This window comes from Balaenoptera ricei, chromosome 9 (genome assembly GCF_028023285.1).
Source record: "Balaenoptera ricei isolate mBalRic1 chromosome 9, mBalRic1.hap2, whole genome shotgun sequence".
Classification (NCBI taxonomy): Eukaryota; Metazoa; Chordata; class Mammalia; order Artiodactyla; family Balaenopteridae; genus Balaenoptera; species Balaenoptera ricei.
The window spans coordinates 49555342-49579814 of NC_082647.1; the positions used below are offsets into that span (position 1 = coordinate 49555342).

The window sequence follows — 24473 nt, forward strand, 5'->3', positions numbered from 1 at the left end:
ATTAACACCCTTAAATTTGTTGATTACTTTCACGGGATTATATTGTTCGTTGAGTAGCAGCTTTCTGTCCCAGCTGTCGCCTTTTTCAGCGAATGTCGCTGGTAAACAATAGAGACACCATAACAAGTCGTAAATGGTCCCTGTGACAGCAGCCCCTTGTGAGGCTGCATCTGTAGAAAATGATTAGAACAATTGCATTTTAAAGACGGCTCACATTGCAGCCCAAGTCCCATTGGCCCTCTTCTTGATCTCTTTTGATGGCAGACTGGTTAAAACATTTAAGTTCTTTTGAGTAAATTAAGTGATTTACTACGTTTTGCTATATATCAATGAGAGTGCTTTGGTGGCAGGAATTTTACAGTATTAAAGACAAATCTAACTCGATTGTACTTTTCAGATTTCCATCTCTTCCTTCTCTGGATTTGAAGACTTCTTTCAAGAGTCATAGGATCAAAAATGATCTCCTTATTTGTGACTTATAAATGGTTATTCTAAGTTACCTGCACTTGCATAATAGTTTTTCTGTCAAAACCCTTGGTTCAGCTTCTCAGTAAGGCTAAATTCCATATTTCAGTTCTTTGCTACTGCTAGACTAAAGACTTCGACATGTTCAAGCTGAGTAGATCTACTTTTTGTTATACTTAAGTTTTTTATAACACCAGGGTAATAACTGTGTAAAGTATCTTTCCAATGTATTCTTTCATTTGAGCTTCAAATGAAGTATGGCAAGTGTTTTTATATCACCATTTTCAGATGGAGCAACCAAGATTGAGAGGTGTTGTAACTGGTCCAAGTGGTGTGACCTTCACTCCAGGTCACTTAACTCAGATCACAAGTTCATTTTTTAAGTCTTCATGATAATGTCTCCATACATGTGCACTTATGCTCATGCATGTTTATTCAGCAATAAGTGAAAATGCCGTTATCACATGTAGAGAATCATGTTGCTCCAAAGTTGAGATTTTTGATAAGCTAGAAAACATTGTCTTACTATTCTTGGTCATTTTATTAATCATTGATTTCTTCTCTGCCTACCTCCTAAGAAGACAATGAATGTTTATCAGACACATGCTGGATGCTAAGATTCAAACAGCTCATGCCTATAAGGATCTTATCAAGACACCAGAAAAATCATTGATTAGTATCAGTGCTTTATTAGAGATATCACTAGGAATGTTATAAGAATAGAAGAAGGGGGTCATGGTCATGCACTGCTTCTCAGAGTTGATGTGAATTGAGTCTTGAAAGATAAGCAGGAGTTAGGCAAAGAAGAAGGGGAAGGGAATTTCTTACAAGGGAACAGCCCAGGAAAGGCATGGATGCATGAAAAGTCATTGCACGTGACAGCCACTGTAAAGGGTTTCCAGTATGTATTGCATAGTGGGTTTTGTTGCAGGGGGTAGATGAGGAAACCAGAGAAGTGGTTGGAGTTCATTGAGAACAATATTAAAAATGAAAATATCAGAAACCATTTAAGGAAAAAGAAGAGAAAGTTATTGCTTCCTGCAACTCAAGAAAAGGGGGGAAGATACAGTGAATTATGTAGTTCTCTTTTTTGCCGAAACATAAACATTTAAATAGTTCAGAAAAAATAACTTTTACTTAATGGAAAAAATAGAAACTGTGAGACTATATAGAAATGGTGAGGAATAATGAATAATGTCTTCAGCAGCTGGTTACGGTCATGTTAATGCATAACTTAAGACTTAGGCCTGTTTTGGTTCTTCTGTCAAATAAAAATGCCAAAGATTAGGAAAAACATAAATATTAGAATGAGATTATTAATATTAATATTGACTTATATTACAGGTACAAGGCTAAGATTAGCTAGAAAATGATGTAAAGTGGGAACTGAGTTTTAGCTCAGTTTAACTTGAAAAAATTATCACTGCTTTTGATGTAAAAATATGAAGAACGTTGTCCATTACTTCATTTACTGTCTCCTGCATAAAGTTCCAAATAATATTTTAAGCATGTAATTTAGTTCAAGGATAAGTTATGTTTTCCTTGAGACTGCTTTATTTCTCTCCCAAATAGGCTTTGCCAAAAAACTGAGATCTGTATTTGAAATTCATTGTGAAATCTTATGGTTTCATTTTGGTATTTGTTCTTAATTCTGATTTTCAGTTTTCTGATTGTTCTAGTAAGCAAACTCAAATCTGTTGTAAAGAGAGGTAGGGTATTATGTACATTTAGATAACAGGCAGAACTCAGTGTCTGTATAAATAGACAAAATTATTTGCTCAGTTCATGTTATTTGAAACTGCTGTGAACACAATTTACAAGTGGATTCATAATACCTGTATTCTTATCAAAGTTTTCACAAACCTACCAACAGTTAACAGGAAGACCATTACTGTCTGAGAACAATTTCTTATTTGCTTCTTACCCTTTCTCTTTCTGAGAATCATTATTCTTTTGATGATAGAGTTTGAAAAATAGAAGGAAAGGGAGAATCGAGATATGGTGGTGATTGTCCTCATCCACCTGACACTTGGTATACGACACTACCTTTTGGCATTTATTTCTGAGTATATGTCTCTTTTTCCTAATTATATGTTAGACTTTTTGAGGGCAAAGACTATGTTTTATACCTATCATGACCTTACATTTTGGACTTTCTGGAATAGTTGTATTTCAGATAGTCTCCTAATACCAGAAAACAGGTCCTAATTTTTGATTTAGAAAATATGCTTATCCCCTGAATCATTGTACCTAGCGCAAAGATCTAGCAGGTTGTTAAAGGCACTGAATAGATACTTGCTGCTGCTATTTTCTTCTTTGAACCTCCTTACAACTATGTGTATACCTCTCCTGTAGCATGCATTAACAGTCTTTTATTATTCATCATATTTGTGTGTTTTCCTTATCTCTTTTCCCATCTCCATACACACACACCCACACACTGCCACCACCACAAACACTAGTTGTCAACCTCCTTGAGGGCAAGGACTGTTTCTTTGTCATTCTCAGGGTTGAGAACCACTAAGGAATGGATTTCGAATGGTCAACATTTTTTATGTCAACTATTAGTAGGAGTGGCAGGAAAGAAAGAAGGAAGGTAGTTTAGATAATGGAGGCTCCCTGTGATATCTTTTCTATAAAGGGGAGGAGAGACTTAGAGACTTGGATTAGATTTAAAGTGCTTCTCCACTGTAAGGTTGATTGAAATCAAACTGCTACCAAGGGAAGTGATAGTTGTCTATCACTTTAAAAGCAGGGTAGTCCGCCACCCATTTTGAATGGTTTGGGCATTTGCCTTTTCACTTGTCTGTACAAATGAGTTCAGTTTTTCTGATTCTAGGGTCATGGGAGAGAAACACAGGAGACATCATCACAGGAAAGTGTTAGATAAAACATTAAAGGCAACCACAAGTCTTTAGGCTTGTCAGATTTAATTACCGTCGTTACATGAGAAAATTCATTTTCTATCTCTTTTCTCTAATCTGGAACTTTTTATATATATTATTTGCATAAAATGAAACATGCTGCAGTTTTGTGTATTAATATGATGTGGGAAAGTGTATGTATGTGAACTTGAGAATCCCAAATTACAGAATTTCAAAAGGTTAAAAGTAGCTCAGTGATAATCTTGTCTAATCATCTCACTTTATAGGTGAAAAAACTTGCTAGAACGACAAATGCTTTGTTCGTGTCTCTAGGAGAGCAGCTCTCGCACATACTGCAGTCACTCATTTCCTTGCTCTTCCCTTCACCATTGCCTCCTCTTCTCTCTTGGAATGCATACTGTATTTACTGAGCATCTCTTATGTACCTGACACTGGGAATATGGGGTGAATAAGCCAGAGTCACTGCTCTCATGGAGCTAATTTTCATGTAGGGAGTACAGACCAGAAACAAATAAATAGAGGTGTTAATATAAACAGGTGGTAATCAATGCTGTGAATAAAATTAAATCAGGAAAAGGGGATAGAGTGGCAGGATGCCATTTTAGATTGTTAGGTTGAGGGGTCAGGGAAGGCCTCTCTAAAGAGGTGAATTCTGAGAAGAAACCTGAATGAAATAAAGGAAACAAGTCATAAATATCTAGGAGAAGAACATTCCAGGCAGAAGGAATAGCAAGTGCAAGGCTTTGAGATGGGAACTTACTTGACCTGTTTCAGGAACAGCAAGGAGGCCAGGGTGGCTGGAAAGCAGAGAGCAATGAAGAGAATAGTATGAAATGAGATAGGAGAGGTAGCCAAGGGCCACATCATGCACCGCTGTGTAGGACTTTGGATTTTATATGAGAGTGATGGGACACTTTGGAGTCTGGAGAGTAGGGAAGGAACATGAACTAGATTTATACAGTTGACCCTTGAACAACAGGAGATCCACTTACATGCAGATTTTTTTCAATAGTAAATATTACTGTACTACATGATCCATGGTTGGTTGAATCTGCAGCTGCAGAGGGCTGACCATAAATAGACTCAGATTTTCACCTGTGCGGGGGTCAGTGCCCCTCACCCCTGCATTGTTCAAGGGTCAGCTGTATTTTAAAAGGATCCTTCTGGCTGCTGTATGGAGAATAGACTTTGGAGGCAAGAGCTAAAGGGAGATCAGGTAGGAGGCTATTGCAGTAATTCAGGTGAGAGATGGTGATGGCTCAGCCCAGGTGGTAGTGATGGCTAAGGAGAGAAGGGGCTGGATCACAGATGTGTAACTTAAGGATCAGGGACATATGTTATTCATCTGTAACCCTAGGGCTTACCATGGGCTTGATTCTTAGCAGATTAATTTTGCTGAATGAATAAAACCAAACAAATGCAGCATTCTTGTCATTTTCCCACGCTATGATGCTTTTGAAAGGTTTTACAAGAGGTCTTCACTGTAATCTTAATACCACTGGCTATGGACCACTTTAGTATTTCTTTTTTTTTTTTTTAAGATTTATTTATTTATTTTTGGCTGCACTGGGTCTTCACTGCTGCGCTCAGGCTTTTTCTAGTTGTGTTGAGCGGGGGCTACTCTTTGTTGCGGTGCGCGGGCTTCTCATTACAGTGGCTTCTCTTGTTTCGGAGCACGGGCTCTAGGCACGTGAGCTTCAGTAGTTACAGCATGCGAGCTCAGTAGATGTGGCTCGCAGGCTCTAGAGTGCAGGCTCAGTAGTTGTGGTGCACGGGCTTAGTTGCTCTGCGGCATGTGGGATCCTTCCGGACCAGGGCTAGAACCCATGTCCCCTTCATTGGCAGGCGGATTCTTAACCACTGCGCCACCAGGGAAGTCCCGTATTTCTTAATCTGGACCAGCCTTCTTCCATTATTTATAGGATTGGCTCAAGCCAGCCAATGTTTAGCCAGAGAGGCTGAAATTATCCTAGAAAAGACAGTGGCTTAGGTAACCAAATAGGAAAGGACTCAAGGCATTATATAGGTGAGGATAAAACTCCCACTTTGCAGATTCAGGCTATAAAGTAGTAAGGCCTTACATTTAAATAGCATTTTATATTTTACAGCATCATATATTCACAGCCACTCTATGAAGAAGTTATTAATGCTTTTCCTATTTTATACACCAAAACTCAAAGAAGTTATGTAATTTGTTTATAATATAATTTGTTTATAATAACAAATAACATAGCCAGCACATCCCAAGACCAGATATTTCATCTCCAGATCCTTTACTGTTTGTTCCATGCTCATAAATTAATTTACTGAACAACTATTTATTGAATGTATCACGCACTGACACAGATAAGGGAATGCTGACATAAACACGACCCAGTGCTCACCTTGTGAGTGCTTTATGGTGTCACAGAGGAATTGGGTAAGAAAGTCAAAGATTTTAATTTAATAAGATGTATAAATGCTGTAATAAAATTAAGCACAGGACATATTTTGGTTTTGTATGTACAATTACTAAAATATAAGGTAAAATAAGTACTTCTCCCAATATTCTTTCAGCTGCCTAATTATATATTCCATATTTTCCTGTTTTGGGGAGTGGACCTGAATTAAAATGGCATGGCAATGTAATTTATTGTTTCTTATTCATAGACATCAAAATATTTATATACAATGTCTTCTGAAATCCATGAGATGTCTTACACAGCTTTAGAGTTCTAGCTTTCTATATGTTATTTCAAAACTCAAAATTGTTGCATTTATTTTGGGATAACTTAGGTCTTAATTTTGCCTTTGCAATGGGACTAGCCTTGATAGTGTCATATGGTTGAATATGCATGCAAAGTTAGAATTTGGTCCCAGGGAATGCCAAAACTTTAGAATTACCCAGTTGAGTCAGACCCTTACATTTGAATGTAGATTATGATAAAGTTGGAAATAATTACACCACCATAATGAGAGGAGGAAGGAGTGGAAATACCACAGACTTCTGAATTAAAAGATGAATTATTCTTTCTTTTGTGGTCTTTCTCTTAAGTAACTTATTTCTTCTTTTTGAAGTACATGTTTGAACACGTGAGAAGATACACCTGTCAAAAGATTAACCAGCTGAGAACCATTGTCAGCATTAATTTTCCTTTAGTAAATGACTCTCTGAAGCTATTTGGCAGCCTGTAATCTAGATACAAAGCTATTAACCTATGATGGATAGTGCTGGATTTGTTTGTAAGCTTTGACTTACATCGTCTACGTAATTTCTCCAGGTCAGAGCAACAGGATTTAGAGTAAGGTTGGTTATGTGGTTCGAATTAAAATGGCCATAGAAATTGAGCAAAAATAATTGTAAAACATTAATGATCCCACCATCTTGGTGAAGTAAATTAGAAACTAACGAAATGACAGTCACTTAAACGTCAACATTATCAGAATGTTCAAATGACACAGATGAGTTAATTAAAAGCATTTCTTATAATTGGGTTTTTGTACATAATCAGTTCCACAGTGTCTGAAAATATTGTGAAATAATGTGATTTAACCATATGTAAGCATCTCAGGCTTTCATAACATATGGGCACTTCCTCTACCAACACTGTTCGGCTAACATAATGCTGACTTCTTTTGCTTTTAATAATTAGTTAAAAATAGCATGAACTGTAAAATAGAAAGACTACTTGGTTTGGCAGTAGCAAAATATTCACAATTTGAATGAAATAAGGATCTCCTCATTTGGCTTTTTATGTATTAAAAATTGAGTATTTCATTGAATAAATTAAATTCAAAAGTAGGCCATTACTTGCAGCTGTCTATATTCGAATGGCCAGGTTTGATACATAGTACAATTATGGTTTCTTTATTCCTAGCTGTACTATAAATAAGTTGTAAAGGCAAAAATTGTAGTTATATAGCTCTTCCACATACTTTCCTGGTTGTGAACAATAAAACCTAACTTGAAAATTATGAATGAAGATTTCTCTAATGCTAAAAGTAGTAATAATGCTCTCGGTTTTGTTTTATAGTTAATAAAAATTTAGATGAGTGAAGTTACCCCCCACTTCCTTTTTAAGACAAGTCTAGGCCATATTTTCTGTGCTGAAGTAGAAGTTGCTTCTCCAATCATTTCCGTTAGCGAACATACATCAAACCTTTGCTAAGGAGTGGCCAAACCAATGTTAAAGTTTATTCTTCTTCCTGACATATCACTAAGAATGAATTGCCCAAAAGGTGTACAGGCATACCTCATTTTATTGCTCTTCACAAATATTGGGTTTTTCCATTATATTGTATATAGAATGGATAAACAACAAGGTCCTACTGTATAGCACAGGGAACTATATTTAATATCCTGTGATAAACCATAATGGAAAAGAATTTTAAAAAGAATGTATATATGTATAACTGAATCACTTTGCTATACAGTGGAAATTAACATGACATTGTAAATCAACTATACTTCAATAATTTATTTTAAAAAGACAAATATTGTGGTAACCTTGAGGTGTCAGATGATGCTTAGCATTTTTAGCAGTAAAGAATTTTTAAATTAAGGTGTGTACATTGTTTTTATAGACATAATGCTATTGCCCATGTAATAGACTACAATATGCATGTGACTCTCACTTTATTGCAGTATTCACCTTATGGGGGTGGTCTGGAACTGACCCCACAAAATCTTCAAGCTATGCATGCCTTTATAGCAGGAGGGAAAAGAAAAATCAAACAATATTAGAAAGTGCACATCAGAATAATCAGTCTAGCTAAGCAACTGTTTTCTTTACCTTAAAGAATCTTTACCTACAAAGAATCTTTCCATCTGAAATGCCTACTTGTTTATGGGAGAAAGAGGCAAGTCCCTCTCTTTGTAGATCTCATCTGTACATAGTGTGCAGAGAGCGAGCGAGTGAGCCACAGACCCCAGATCCAGACTCGGGCAGCTGACCCCTCTGGCTGCTCCCATGCTGGTCAGGGCACAGGTCATCTTTTTCATATACTTTCTATTACTGAATAGGTTTCTCAAGAGAATAAGAGATGCATGGGAATAATAAAATTCACATTTTAAATCCCCATGGTACTCCATGATCGTGCCAAAATATTTGAGATGAATGCAGAGCTTGACTGAATCTGTATGTCCCCTTTGGCTTATAAGTAACCTGCATGATACTTGACAATTAACATATTCCAAGAGAGGCTTATGCCTGATATAAATATAACTTGGAGGCAAGGTGTTTTCATTTGGTTTGAGGATTTTCTCTAATTTTATAATATACTTAAACACTTGAAGAAATGTATCCCTCTTCTTCTATCCCTTTACCCCCCAAACTATTCAGGTGTGGGAGCTGCTCGGTCTGGGAACCTCACGTTTATGGTGGGAGGAGTCGAAGAAGAATTTGCTGCTGCCCAAGAGCTTCTGGGGTGCATGGGCTCCAATGTGGTGCACTGTGGAGCCGTCGGGACTGGGCAGGTAATGTTTGCACAGCAGTGACACTGACTTGATGATGTAGAATCAGCTAATGTTCATTTTTCTTTTCTGACCACAATTTGATTCCTCCTTACTCTGTTCAATCTATGGATTCTTTGTTTGCTCAGATTTTCTTAAATTAATTTGAAATGAGTTAGTTTTCCATCATTCCTGTTGGAAGTAAGCAGAGATAAGCCAATAATTTTAAAAGACATCAAAAGTTCCATCATTTCAGACTTTGACATATTTATCCCAGTGACCACAGAAATTATCCTTAAAACGGCTTCTATATGAAGTGCTCGTGTTATCTGATTTGCTGTTATCTTCCCTCTAATTTTGTAACTGCTCGCCACAGCTCTATTTGTAGTACTGTCAGGTAGAAGTAACCTATGCACTTTAATCTTTTCCTTAAAAAACCAGATCATTTTCATTAAGAAATGTGTTATATCGATTCTCTAATCAGGTAGAGGTGAATGACTACAATGAACTCTGAAATCAAACTGGTTGTTCCCCTCCCACCCAACACACACACTATCACTCACTCCTCTTCATGCTTTGTCCTGGTCACTGGTACCAGCTTTATCTTATTCAGGACTTTGCTATGATCTTAGATATATCTGTTGTCTCCATTCCCTTGTCCAGTCAGTCTCCAGGTTCTATTGATTTTTGCTTCAGTGGCTCTCATTGTTGGCTATCTTGTTCATTCCACGCATTACCTGGTTCAATCTTTCATTATCTCACACCTTGTTTACTGCTCACAGGGCCTAGTAGATCTCTGGATACCAGGTTTACCACTTTGCCAACATTGTAACCAAAACCAACTACATCAAGATGCTTGTATCATCATAGGTTTCCCAGTTCTGACACTTTGCATAGATTCCTATTTCCTACCACGTCAAATTTGGACACTAGCTTCCGTGGCTCTTGACCCAGTCTTAACTATCAAACTTCTCCTCATTCCTTAAAACCACTGCACTTGAGTCCATTTTCTTACTGTTCTCAGGAATATCTCATGCCCTTGTGTATTTATTTTTTTCCCTGCTCTCCTTCTTTCCCTCTCTCGCCTATTTAAGTCCTGCCTGGCCTTCTGAGAGATGGTTTCAGGTTCTGCTTCCTCTCTGCACCTGCCCTCAGTGATCTGGTTTCTCTGAACTCCTACTGTCTCTGTCTTACAGTTTCTACCATACAGTTTACCACTTAGTTGTGTTTGCTTGTTCACTGCCTTTTCATTTGGTGTGTTACTCCTGTTTCCCCAGTTAGAATGTCAGCCTCATTCCTGAAGCAGCAGTTGTGCCACATCAATCAGTATTCCCTGTTGTGCTTGCGCCCATAGGAGTAGCTCAGTCGCCACACTGCAGAGCTCTTCCCTAGGGGAAGAGGACCCCCTCCCAGTCTGCTCTGGGATCTTGTGTTAGGCTCAGAGGGAGGCTTGCAGCACCAAGTGCCTTTCCTCCTTTGAAAGAATCAACAGTTGAATGCTCTTACTTTTAGAAACGTGGAATAGGGTGAAGAAATCTTCCTGTGAGTTATAGCTTGAAAATAAAGATATTTAATATGTACTCAATTTATTTTCAGGCTGCGAAGATCTGCAACAACTTGCTGTTAGCTATTAGTATGATTGGAACTGCTGAAGCTATGAATCTGGGAATCAGGTTTGTTGAACAGTACATTTTCATATACTAACAGTTTTTATGAGCTTTCCGTTTTGATTTTCTGATGTTGAAAACAAATGTTCATGAGAGACAAATCAGTTGATCCAGGAACATTTTGAAAGTATTTCGTTATTGAACTTTAATAGACTTTGCTTATTGGATGACCAATAGGACCCTGGAGAGCATGAATGCTCTCTGCCATAAGCCATAAAATGTATTGTGCTTTATATTTGAAGTTACATTATCCTTTTTATATGGGACCTCCATTTCTTCTATTGTGTCGAAATGCAAGAGACACTATTACTATAAAATTTAAACAATCTCTGGCAGTGTAGGACAAATTTGTATAAAATACAGTTTTAATGTATAATGAATTCAGGTGTTATGCTACCATGTGACTGGTTTTATGTATCTATTTTAAATATAGTCCCCAAAATCTACACTAAAAGGGTTCTTGGTTGTTTATTCTCAGGATAAACTGGATGGCATTCATAAAGCTGCAACTCGTATGCATAACTCTTTTCATTTTAACTTCCCTAGGGTTCTGTTACTTTACATTAAGGATATATCTTTTCATTGAAATAAAATGGCATTCATACTTTGCTGAAAGTGATTCAGGAATTCAGTTTTTCCTACGATGGTGATCATCCTTTAGAATGCTTAAGGTTAATGTCTTAATTTTAGCCTTTAATCTTTTGGGTTAGGAATGCTACATATGATTAATCACCTAATTAATTTTTTGGATGTTTTGCATTTCATGAATATAATAAACATACATTTCTTACTTTAGAAAATGCTTAATGAGAAAGATGCTTTTACTGAGGTGTGTTCTTCACACGTCCCCAAACTGCTTGCCAAATATATCACAAATCAGAGTAGTGTTTCATACCATAGCTTTTGATGAAAGCAATAAAAAGAGCCAAAGTGCTTGAGATATTTTTTAAAACACAGTAATGGATTCACATTTCCTCTTAATTACCATATCAAGATGCTGTTGTTTTATTGAATTGCCCTTGTCTCAGATGTTAAACTGTCTTGACCTATTAAGTTGTCATGTTGTAATTGAGACAAAAGAGGAATTTGCTTTGCATCAGCGCTAATTGGTTTATCAATATCCTGTACCATTTACATTTTAAAATTGAATGTCTGTAAGATGGTAAGGCATATTTGTACAAAGCCTTAATAAAACTGATGGTATATAAGAAGCTGTTCAGAGTGTTATGTCTGTATTGTAGCCAGTTTAGGCTATGGGTCACTTATCATAATTGAAAAACCGGTTACTAGTAACTTGTTTTTATGTAACTTGTTTTTATGTTCATCCTCTAGATTAATTTTATGGAGGAGGAAAATGTAAATTTCTGGAACCAAAATTGCATACAAAATTAATTGGTGTTGACAGTAGGATTAGAGCATTAGTATGCATTTGCATCTTTAGAATTTTATTTTCATTTTTCTGGATATAAATGAGTATATAATAAAAAAAGTAAAAGCCTAGGTTATACTATACTGAAATTTCCTTCTATATTGCCAGTTTATTTTATATTCTGCTTCTTACTTTAAACGTCACTGGATCAGAATGTTCCTTAGGCATCCTCTAGCATTCCTCAAATAATTTTCCTAGCAAAAGTCTTATTAGATCATTCTAAAATGAAGTTTTTATACAATAAGTGCTTATGGAAGTCTAACTCCAAAAGCCAGCTAATAAAGAATAGTATGAGAATCAGTTGAATCAAATGAATAAAATGTATACAATGAAATGTATACATTGGCTACTAGAGTAAGTTTATTATCAAAGAGAAAAGAAAGTGATAAAATTCCAAACAGCAATATTAAGAGCAGAAGCAATAAATAGATTTTCCCTTATTGTTGGCCTTGATCCACTATGGCAAAAACAATATTTAGAAATATGAAACTTTCAATGTTTAATTTTTCCAAAACTCTATATATTACTGTTACTGATGTATATGTGTGTAAATGAAATATTTACACACACACACACACATATATATATATATATATATATATATATATATGTCTGAACACAAAGCAGAAGCTCATTGTTTTTACTTAACTGTTACAATAATTTGTAAGTTTGTGGTGCTCTACATTGTACTAATGAATTGCTTATTTTCATGACATTAGGATTTTATCGGTTTATCTTACAGAGATTCTCAGTGGTTTGAAAGTCCTAAAAATGATTGCTTCTGCTATTGTCTTTTCTCCATGGTTTACAGACATGGTTTAAAATGACAGGAATGTTCTCTAATAGAATATAGAGAGCAGCCACGATTTATTGAGCATTGCAAGGTGAAAGAGAAAATTGGCATCAGCAAGCATAAATTCCCAAGTAGTAAATTCCCACAAAGTAGTATAGCATCAAAGTGGTTCAGCCACATTTATATTCTGTTCACTCTGAAGTAAAAATTTTTTTAGAGAATTAATGTCAACATTTACAAATTGAGTTACCTATTCCTATGAAGTGATCATTTCTGATTAATTTCAGTCTCATAAGTCAGTGTCTTTTCTTGAGCACTGACGTTTCCCTTTTTTTAAATAGAAGAATAAAACCTTATAGTTTTAAACTCCTGTTGACCCTATGATCTTTTACAATGAGTGTGTATGGATGTTAGTGAGATTTTTAAATGCTATAAAAAAGTAAAGCATAAAAAATATTGGTATATAACATATTTGGAAATTCTTTTTTACTAGACCTTTCTGCCTTCTAATTGGGATCTATTTAGGACTCAGAACATAGTTTTATGGTACTGAAAGGGCCTTACTTGCGTTAGGGTTTTTTTTTTTTAATTGAACCATCTTTTTCCCTTTATTTATTTATTTATTATTTATTTATGGCTGTGTTGGGTCTTCGTTTCTGTGCGAGGGCTTTCTTTAGTTGTGGCAAGTGCGGGCCACTCTTCATCGCGGTGCGCGGCCTCTCTTGTTGCGGAGCACAGGCTCCAGACGCGCAGGCTCAGTAGTTGTGGCTCACGGGCCCAGTTGCTCCGCGGCATGTGGGATCTTCCCAGACCAGGGCTCGAACCCGTGTTCCCTGCATTGGCAGGCGGATTCTCAACCACTGCACCACCAGGGAAGCCCCATTAGAGAGGTTTTATTCCCATGCACCACATAAGAATAACATTGGTAATGTGAGTTTTGTTTTTTTTGTATTCATTTTTGTTCTGCCGGAAATTATGTTTTTTGTTTTGTTTGCTTTTTTTTTCAATATGGGTGGTATAACAAGTTATTTGCATTGCCAACAGGGCCCAGGCCCCTCTAGCAATAGCCATATTGTCTCCTTCCATCAAAAGAAGCTTAAAACAGTCAAACTTCTGGAAGGCCGTTCAAGATGAGAACTTTCCCACAAGCATAATTTTAGCTTCCTGGTTACTTCCCTAAGAAGGTGTTGTCGTTTCATTTAGGTGATGACTGAAACCTCTTAGTTGTATACCCTGATAGATATAACATATGGCTAAAGGTTTGGCCAAATTTCTTATTAAACTGATAGGATGCCATCATGTTGGCTGATTAAGTGACTACCCATATGACCCAGTGAGTCTCAGGGCAGTGAGTGTGGGTGTCTCTTGATGACCACATCCCAGCTCTGCCACAGACTTAAGCTTTTCTCATCTGTAAAATGACAAAAATAATAGTATCTATCCACAGTAGCAGTAGTATCTGTTGTGAAGAGTAAATTAAGTCATCTATGTAAATCTTTTAAAACAGTGCCTGATACATAGTAGGTGCTCAATACATGGTAGTTATTGATGTGATGGTGGTGGTGGTTTGTATTTGAATTGAATTGTACGTTAATGTTTTTTTCTTTATAACACTTCTCACTGGCTAACATTATATATTTATTTGTTTATTGTCTGTCTTCCCAACTAGAATACAGGCTCTATGAGTTTTGTCTGCTCACCACTGTATCTTTTTTTTTTTTAAATAAATAAATTTATTTATTTATTTTTGGCTGCATTGGGTCTTCTTCTTTGCTGCACGCGGGCTTTCTCTAGTTGCGGAGAATGGGGGCTGCTCTTCGTTGAGGTGTTCAGGTTTCTCACTGTGGTGGCTTCTCGTGTTGCGGAGCACAGGCTCTAGGTGTGCGGGCTTCAGTAGTTGTGGTGCATGGGCTTAGTTGCTCCATGGCATGTGGGATCTTCCCGGACCAGGTCTCGAACCCATGTCCCCTGCATTGGCAGGTGGATTCTTAACCACTGCGCCACCAGGGAAGTCCCTCACTACTGTATCTTAAGAACATCCCTGGCACGTAGTAGGCACTCAATGAAGATTTGTCAGACGAATGAGGTGGGAGCCGGGGGGCTCTTCCCCTGCCTCAGGTAAACGTTACTGGGCGGTGCCTTAACTGGCCCACTGCTGGAGGGCAGGCACAGCCTCTTCTTAGATGGCAGGTCTGCGTAAACATTGGTGAATAACGGAATGATTGATTTAAGTGGACATAGTCTTAGATGTTTCATTTCCAGATTGGTTCCTGTGATACAAACATCTCAGTTTAGGGACATTGTTTGCTTTGTTCTTACATAAAACCAGACAGTATAGATACTTACAGAGACTATAAAGTGAACATACTTTTTTGGCCCTTAAAAGCCTTGGTTACAGTGAAGGCAAACACTTGGCTTCTCTTTAATTTTTCTTATAGTTTATGCATCATTTTTACTTCTCCCAAAAGCAAAAGTTCATTTAAAATTCTTGTGTTTTAAAGGTGAGTAGATTTGACACAGTGACGTTTATTTGAATTGTATTATATATGCGGTCAGAGCAATGAATTCATTCTGTTTATATCAGAGAACATTCCAGCAATTGTAAAGCCACATGCATGCATGCGCACACTCTCGAACCACATCCAGTGGCAAGTTATTATGCGGACTGACAGACTGTCATCCTTTTGATGGCTTGAGCTGTATATCTCCTGAACAGCAATGGGGCTCTTATGCAGAAAGTATCATATGTTCCCAGCCAATTTACAGGGAAACAGCAATAACATTTTATCATGGTTGAGAGCCCAGTAGCTGCTTCCTATTAAACTTGCCCTTTCAGATACCTGTCTTGGATTAATTTGTTGATTTCAAATGAAACTCAGTCTTCTCCAGTGAAGCATGACGTTCTAGGATAGACTCCCTGAATGACAATTACTGTGTATTCTAGCTGGTTTCAGACCATTACAAGCCTTGGGCACAGTGGAAGACAGAGGACTTCAGTAACTGATTTTAATATCATGTCTAATTTTAACTGTCAGTTATATATATGCCAGTGAAAGAATCCTCAGAAAGATGAAATGCAAAACACTTCTAACTTGCTCTTTTTAATGATACACTTTGCTGTTGGGGGGTTGGGGAGGACTGGAGAGGGAGTAGCTATCTCCTAAAGAGAATCAGCATGGTGGGGAAGCATCAGATTTGAAAAGTGAGCACATAACAACTGCCACCTCATTTTTGTGTGTGCCCCTCAGGATGCTTCTAAATAGTAATATGTTCACCAAAAAGGGTTCCATAAATCAGCCCCAGTATTTTTCCTTGAACATTCAAGAAAAATGAAATGTAGGATTTTACAAAGGATAATAAGCTTTGCTCCCATTTTGGTATTATAGACAGAGTATGAAGTTCTTTAGCAATAAAGAGTGTTGTGAGGCACTGTTGAGTCTAACCTGGTAGGTTATAAGGAGGGGGAGTATCTCTGCTTCTTTGAATGTGATGAGCCATTTTAAAAGAAAATCTAAATTAGGAAGCCTGAATTATATTCCAAATGGAAGGTTAAGACAGTGTTTTGGGGTCTTTAAAAATATCCCCTGCTCATAGAGCACATTAGACATATACATTCTTGCATATCTGTGCTTAGACAATATATTTGCAGTTATAGCAGATTAACTAGTTGTTCATTTGTGATTTTACTTTTCACAATTTTTCCCTAAGTGCATTGGCTTTATCTTTTCCTATGTCATCTGTTAACCGTAGCATCCTGATAGCCTAATTATATTTGAAAGGGGAAAGGAAGCATCAGTAGCAAATTATACGTGTAACAAACTTGGATCTTTATAAAAGAATGAATGAAACCATCAGGTTTCTTTCCAGCAGTGTACAATTGAACAGAATGTATGACATCTGATTTAGATGGAATCTTTATCTGTTATAATCTTTAGTAAAAACTGCTCATTATAACACAGGCTACCATGTGAGTTCATCTTCATGGCATGCCATATAGTATTCCTTGAACCACAGCTGCTCCTTGAAAGCCTGATTACATAACATTTGTATTATGTGGTAAGTCCGTACACATCCTGGCTGTTAGCCCTAGACCCTGCTCGAGCATTGGAAAAAGGTTTTACTGGTCATTATATTCTGATCTGGAAATAGACAGACAATTTTGAACACACAAGTAATAAGCAGCACCCCAAAATGCACAGTTCATTTAATATTTACATGTGTCTCTGTTTAATCTTTTTTTTTTTAATTCTGGAAGGGATTGGTTTTAAGAAAAAGCAGAAAGTTTTATTTGAAACTTGATTCAAAGATACATAGCAAAACTGTGCTTCCCAGGCTGCACTAAGATACTTGGAATAAAGTAATAGAGCATTTTAATTCTACTTTTTTTCTGGGTCCACACTGAACAGCCGTTTATGCCATCAGCTCAGTGATAGAACAAATGATGTTTCCGCTTGGGCAAGCTTTGTTTTATCAGGATCAGTAACCTTATCAGCAGTTGACCCAGAACTATAATGCATGTCTCTGAATAGATAGCATATGTCACAACTCTGTGCAGACTTGCTTCATAAGCAAGAATGTCTAATGAAGATTTAATAAATAAGGAAAAGTTTACAGCAAGAAATGTCTTCTTTTATAATGATAACTTCCCTTAAGCTCGTTTTACTGCTCGTGGCTCATCTCTTGCATTTATTCTCTCATAAGAGCTAAAGGAATAAACATACATATAAATGCATCCACATGGACTCCCATGGTACATAATTTAACTGTCAATATTTCTTTCTGAAATACATCACTTGTGAGTAAAGACTGTAGAATTTAGATGATCATCTTGGCTTAAGGTTCTTATGCGACACATAAATGCAGTAATGTCCAGAAGACTAGAAAACCCATGTGTGTGATAAACCAACAATACTTTTATGCAGTCGTATGTTATTTCTTAAAAGCAAGGTAGTGCAGAAGGTTTTCTCTCAGTGCAGAATGTCCTGGCTCAGAAATGTTTAATCACTAGCTTTTAATACCCTATAATTTAAGATTGGATTCTTCACCCTCAGGCTGCTTAGATATTTGAAGACATGTCATAAATGGAGAGAGAAGATGGAGCATCCTCACACGTAAATAAGTCATGCGTGGCTTGTACATCTTGACATTTAACACTTCTTTTCTTTGACCTTCTTTGACAGGTTAGGGCTTGACCCAAAACTCTTGGCTAAAATCCTAAACATGAGCTCAGGACGATGTTGGTCAAGTGACACCTATAATCCTGTACCTGGGGTGATGGATGGAGTTCCCTCGGCTAATAACTATCAGGGTGGATTCGGAACAACACTCATGGCTAAGGTATGGTAAATGCAGAGACTACCCAAGAGAGCGGGGGGGAAATGTTTAGTCTCATTCTTCTCCTTCCCTCCCTTCTCTCTCTCCCCCCACCTCACCCCACTCCCACTTCTCTCCTCTCGTAACAAAGCATACGTCTATCCTAGAAGGCAAGGTTACTAAAATAGTGACCCAGTCACTGGAAATTATTTAAAACTTAGCTTGGATAAAAACCTTTTATCTTGTTCACTTTTAATCCTGGCCTTTCAGATGAGAAGAATAGGCTGGGATTTTTCTTTTGTGCTTGGGTTTGTTTGTAATGTGAGCCGGTAAAATGTTGTTCTTCATCATAAATTGACATTAATTTACCAAGCCCTTAGAATGAAAGCAGTAACAAGCATTTTCTGACGGTTAATAATATAATGACATTGGATATACATGTCACAAAAGAAGAGAGGACCTTTCGCATGATGCTAGATTTCTAAATACATCTTACTACTTTAAGGATATATATATATATATATATATATATATTTATGTATAAAGTCATTTGAAAAGCAAATTGTTGGCCTCCTCTCATTTGCGATCTCAACGTTAGAAAATACTTTTTAGACAAACAGACTTTCAGATTCTTGTGTAGCGCTTGTTCCCTACCCCACTCCCCACACCCCTGCCCTTTACTTTTTGACAAAAGTAACATTATGTACAGTTGTATACCGTATTCAGCTTACTCTCCTTCATTCCCATGATGTTTCGTCCATTCTACTTCTCGACTGTGCCTTGAATTCACCCACTTGCCCTCTCTACCACTACCAGTACCTTGGCTGAACCTTGTTTAGATTCTACCACATCTGCCCTTAACTGATCTCCTTGCCTTTCATTCTCATCATCTTCTCCAGTTCATTTTCTGTGGTTAAGAGTGGACTTCCTAAAATGTAAAAACCTGATTATGTCATCTCTCCTATTAAGTCTCTTTCATGGTTTCCAGTTACTTGTAGATTAAAGTCCATCTCTGCACATTGTCTTAAAGGCCTTTGCTCTCCTCACCAGCTCATTTCTGCCTTCCTACCCCCTCCTTTGCTTCAGCCACACCAAACTCGTTTCGGCCTCTTGTTCCCTCTCCCTGGCAGCCCTCCACGCCCGCTCTTCCCTCAGCCTGCCTCATTCTTCCTTGCCTCTCCAGCCGGGCCCCTGGCACATGGTTGGCTCACTTTAAATATTTATTGGATGAAGCAATGTTTGAAACTATGTTTCTTATTTTGTAGTTTTATTTCTCCTCGTGTTTCATTTAAGAAAATATTTATTTTAATGCCAATCTGTTATATTTAGGTTTGCATATCCTCCACACAGGCTTTTATAGTTGTGCTGTGTTGCTCTTATTGGAAACAGAAAGTAGCTCCTTGAGTGGATTGTTTTCACAAAGCTGCAGGGTCGTTTATTAGGGCACACAGAAGAGTGAAAGAATCGCGTTTATGCCCAGTTTGCTTTATGTACATGTATGAAGTGGGTTGTGATCTGTTAGCTTATTTGGTTCCTAAAATGCTGCTTATGGCTCCAACAGAGGAAGCAGCTAAGAAGTAACCTGTAAGCAGTGCTGGCTTTATTTGGGGACTCTCTTCTACGTCACACCTTTACTTCCATCATTTTCTCCAGTGTCCCTGCCCAGGAAGAATCTGCTCCTGTTGAGGTCCCTTAAAATTATTTTCTTGGTAATAAAAGATAGCATAAGACAGTACAGTAGTAAAACATACGGACATTCCTGTTCTCTTTTGCTCTTTATAAGTTGTCATTTCCTTTATAAAGAGCAAGATTTCTGAATTTTGCTTAAAATGAAAGCATTTAGAAAGGAACTTTTAAAAAATGCTTTTATCACCTCAGATAGCTGTTAGCAAAACCCACCATAACTAATTAGACTTGTGTAGAGAAATTGATAGAGATTAAAGAAGTCCCCATCAGTGCCACATTGATTAAAGCAATCATACCTGCTTGGGCAGATCAGGCCTTTACTTACTAGGAGATATTTTGCTCAACTGCCATTAGATCTCATTGTGTTGGGGGAGATGATGTTAATGTGTCCTTGAAGTAGAGGCTTGTACATTTATTTCTAGGTCTTAACATCATAAAATTCTAATATATTTTGTGTATATAATCAGAACATAATCAGTACAAAAACTAGATCATTCTTCTAAACCCCCCAACCTAGAAGTCTGTTTCTGAAGGCCACTAAGGAACAAATTATGGAAAATTATGACCACTCTTATTACTCACCCAACGTACCTGTGTCCTTGTAATATGTAACGATTTGGTCCTCCATTAATTTGTTGAAACCTTTTGCAATTGTTTTATATTTTCTTCCTGAACCACCCACTGAGCTCATGAATTCATAAATATTTGTATTTGATTAGTGAAGTGGGGTGTTTGTTTATTTTAAATTATATGTTACAAGCTTCAAAGGATACCTTCTTTTCTAACATTTCAGGATTGACAAGCCACTTAGGATTTTATAGACTAAATCACCTTTCTCTTTTTAGAATGTCCACCATTTAAGGTAGCAGCCACCAAAGCTATTTTAGCTTCCCCTTTTTGGTTTTATTAGCTCTTATTTGGGATATTTACTTGCCCCTTTGAAAAACCTCTAATAGCCTTTTCTTCTCAATAGTGTTGTCTTCTCCTCGATATGTTGTGTTTACTCTAAGTTCTTATATTCTAGTTATACTACTAGGTTAAAAATTATAGGCAGTCTTTCTATGTAGATTTTCTGTCGTTTTTAAATAAATGCATCTTGCAGATGTGCAGCAAAATGATGTTGACAAAAGAGGCTTATCTTCTTGTCTGGGTATAAGCAATAATGTAGCTGTCCACATTTGTGAAGTGTGTGGGTAATAATTCAACCTGCTTTTTAGTGGAAGCTATAGAAGACTTTAAGGTTAAGTAGATTTTCCAAATCTGTGGGTTTACATGTGAAAATTATACAAGTAAGCACAAAATACTCTTAACACCTATAGCATCATAGATATCCAAGAGGCTAGAGATTTAATCCATTCTTTAAACTTTGCTTATTTTTTCCTTGAATCATTTCCTTCTTTGAGTGGATGGTATCAATAACTGCTCCGTTATCAAGGGTGTTCCTCAAAGAATACAAATAGTCCTCTTCTCGCTTCTTGTCTTCCTCTTTCATTGCTTGTTGGCTTTTCCATTGATGGAGGAAATGAAGATGGTAATGGTAAGAAGGAAGTCTTGGTTTTGCCACTTGTTTGCAGCACTTATTTAATCACATATAAAATGAAATGTGGGGAATATTGTTTCAGTTAACCATGCCTTCATTGTCTTCCATCTACCCCCAGATATTTCAAGGTTGGACAAGATTCCATTCTTATAGTAGAGGATACCATTAACTACAGTTTAACTATAAAAGATTTATAATGTTAACTTTTGTCTATTTTTAAACAACCATAAGTTTTCCAAAACTCTCTGAATGAAACGTTAGCTCTCAGAGATGTTAAAGTGTTGTTGTGAAGCTGATTGTCTGTTGCACTTGAAAGAAAATCCAACTTCCTCTCCAGACATCATAAAGCTTCCGTGTTCCACCTCTGCCCATCCCCAGTCTCATTTCCCTCCCCAGCCCCTTGCATACTCTAGTTCAGCCTCATTGGCCTTCTTACTGTTCCTTGAGCATCCAAGCCATGCCCCCCGACCAGGGGGCCTTTCCCTTGCTCTTCCACCTGCCTGAAACTCTCTTCCCCCAGCTCTCCAAAGAACTCAGTGCCCCCTCACATTCAGATCTTCGGTCAAGTGTCTTTGCCTCGGGAGGTCTTCCCATCAATCAGAACTCTCAGAACTCTCTTCCTTCTACCCCACCCCTTGCTATGTATGACTTTCTGACCCCTTACCCTGCTTTATTTTTCTTCAGAGCACTTGTCATTGTCTGGAAGTTTAGTATTTGTTTTACTGTCTGTCTTCCACACTGGATAGTAAGTTCCTGAGAACAGTGACTTGGTTTTATTATCATGACTGCGTATCACCAGGACTTAGAACAGTGCCCAGCATACAGCAGTTGTTAAATATGTGTTGACTAAGAGATTGAATGGATATTTTCATCACTGATAATTTCATCATGCTTAATTTCATAATGGGGTTTGTCTTAGGCTTACAGGCTTCTGTAGATTTGAAAAAGCATTTCTCTGTGTGATCTCACCTGGATAGGAACACCTGGCCGAAGTCAAAACAAAACAAATAGGTTTTGTGGAGGAGTGGAGAGGCCACTCAGAAATCAAGGTTTCTCTCTGGAGCAGTTTTGCAGCAATAAGAAAGCACATATAAAATATATATATATAACTTAACATCGCGCTCGTAAGTATCTTATTTTTTCAGGCTTCATTTTTTCTTCTTTGAAACCCAAGCATTAGGAGCCACAGTCCTGAAGCGAGCCTTAACTACCAACCTCAATGTATCCCCTCCGCCCTTGTTTGATTTAGGATCTGGGATTAGCACAAGACTCTGCTACCAGCACGAAGAGCCCAATCCTTCTGGGCAGTCAGGCCCATCAGATCTACAGGATTATGTGTGCGAAGGGCTACTCCAAAAAAGACTTCTCATCCGTGTTCCAGTTTCTACGAGAGGAGGAGACATTCTGAGTTTGCCCTTTGGCTGTGGACACTGTTGGGAACCAAACTCTATCTTGGAGCCTCTTACAGCTCACTCCACAAGTAAATGGGCTGAATCAAAGGTCACCTGTCTGCTTTTGTTTGTCTAGTTCACAATAAACCCTGGGATTTTTCACCCATTTTTAACTGCTTATTCTTTTTATCTATTTAGCAAACACATATTATCTGATTTTTTTTTTTTTTCTGCAAGCCACTGATGGTCTCTGCTAGTAACTAGCTGATTGACCTTTTTCAAAAGTTTCATTCCTGAGCACCATTAGCTAAAACATTGCCTACTTCAATCAGGATATTATTTACTCCACTTTACAAATAAAACCAAATTTTTTTTTCCACAGGATAAAACCTATCCTGGAGGAAAGAAAAGAAATCGGTGTGAGGAAAGGAGTTAGAGAAGGGGGAAGTATAGTGAATTACTCCCTGTGTCCCTCAGAAAGTTTGTCCTGTTAACCCAGTGGTGGTATTCTTGCATTCTGAGGTCACCGGTTTATTTTCCAGGACTTGACAAAGCAAGAGAACTCCTTGCTGCATGCTGTGTAATTTGGACTCTGTTACATTACCTTGGTGTGCCCCTCTTGTAACAACTCCCCATACTCAGCAAACTTATTTTTTATATTTTTGCTTCCTTGTACATTCTTACTACATATTTTTTGACTTCAAAAGAATGACATCTTTAGAACTGTTTCAGAGCCTACGATGATATGTGCTTTAGATAATTATTATATTATCCTAAATATAACCATATTATTTTGAATTCAAATAAATTTCTATGCTGATAATACTTTCTTGGAGTTTTTTTGTCTTCCTAACCATTTGGTGAACAGTCAAATAATCTGACAAACGGGTGCTGCAGACTAATGGGGAAAGGATGAGAAGAAAGGGAAGGGAGGGGAGGTCAAGAGGAACTGAGTGTGAACTGACCGGTGGCCAGCCCTCATCCTGCTGCTCTGCCTGCATCCTTAACAAGAATTTGTTTGAGTGTTTTCTGGGTTGTGGGTGCTATAGGAATTTGGCCTGCAAAAAATGAAATATGTCCCAGTAGGGAGCATAGTTGCCACTTTCCCCACCACAGCCCCTAGAAATACTTCAGGCGATAGGCCTAGATACCAGATTTAGCAGAAGGACTGCTACGTCCATCATTTTCCTGATGATCAAAAATTCCAGGCATTATTATAAGTGCTGGGGCTGCAGTGATAAGCAAAACAGATAAAATCCTGCCCTTGTAGACCATAAATTCTGGTGTCTCATATGTGTGTATGTGAGGAGGTGTGACACACAAGAAATAAATGTTTAATGTGTATGTCAGGTGATAATAAGGACTAAAAGGAGAAATAAAGCAGGGTAAGGGAGATGGATGGGGAGTCCTGGGGTATTTTATTAGGGTGGTAAGGGATGTTACCTTTGTAAGGTGGCATTTGAGCAGAGATAGGAAGGAAGTGAGGGAACAAGCCATGTAGATACCTGGGGAAAGAACATTGTAGGCATAGGGAACAGAAAGTACAAAGGCACTGAGGTAGGATAACACCAGACATGAGGACTAACGAGGCTGTAAGTGAAGTGTCATAAAATGAGGGAGGCCATGTTAGGATGTTGGCTTTTATTCTGAGTGAAACAGGTAGTGTGTCAGTTACCAAAAGCAAAAGCTAACTGATACAGCACCACCCCCAAGTTTGGTGGTTTAAAATAACAAATGTTTATTATTTTTCAAGATTCTCAAGGTGGGCTATGTTATTCATCTGACTGGGCTAACTCATGTGGAGCTGGGGGGTCTAGTTTGGCCTCACTCAGCAGGGACAGCTGGAATGGTTGGGGCTTCTGTCCACATGGTC

General features: G+C 37.7%; 1 protein-coding gene across 1 annotated transcript in view; it reads left to right on the forward strand.

Moving 5' to 3' along the window:
• HIBADH (3-hydroxyisobutyrate dehydrogenase) overlaps positions 1-23425 on the forward strand; it is a 104972-nt gene extending 81547 nt beyond the window's left edge. The window contains exons 5-8 of the mRNA XM_059933716.1: positions 8672-8805; positions 10378-10454; positions 17851-18007; positions 22459-23425. Of these exons, the coding sequence (XP_059789699.1) occupies positions 8672-8805; positions 10378-10454; positions 17851-18007; positions 22459-22617 (527 nt within the window). The 3' untranslated portion in view covers positions 22618-23425. The remainder of the gene's footprint in view (positions 1-8671; positions 8806-10377; positions 10455-17850; positions 18008-22458) is intronic.
• The last annotated feature ends 1048 nt before the right edge of the window (positions 23426-24473 follow it).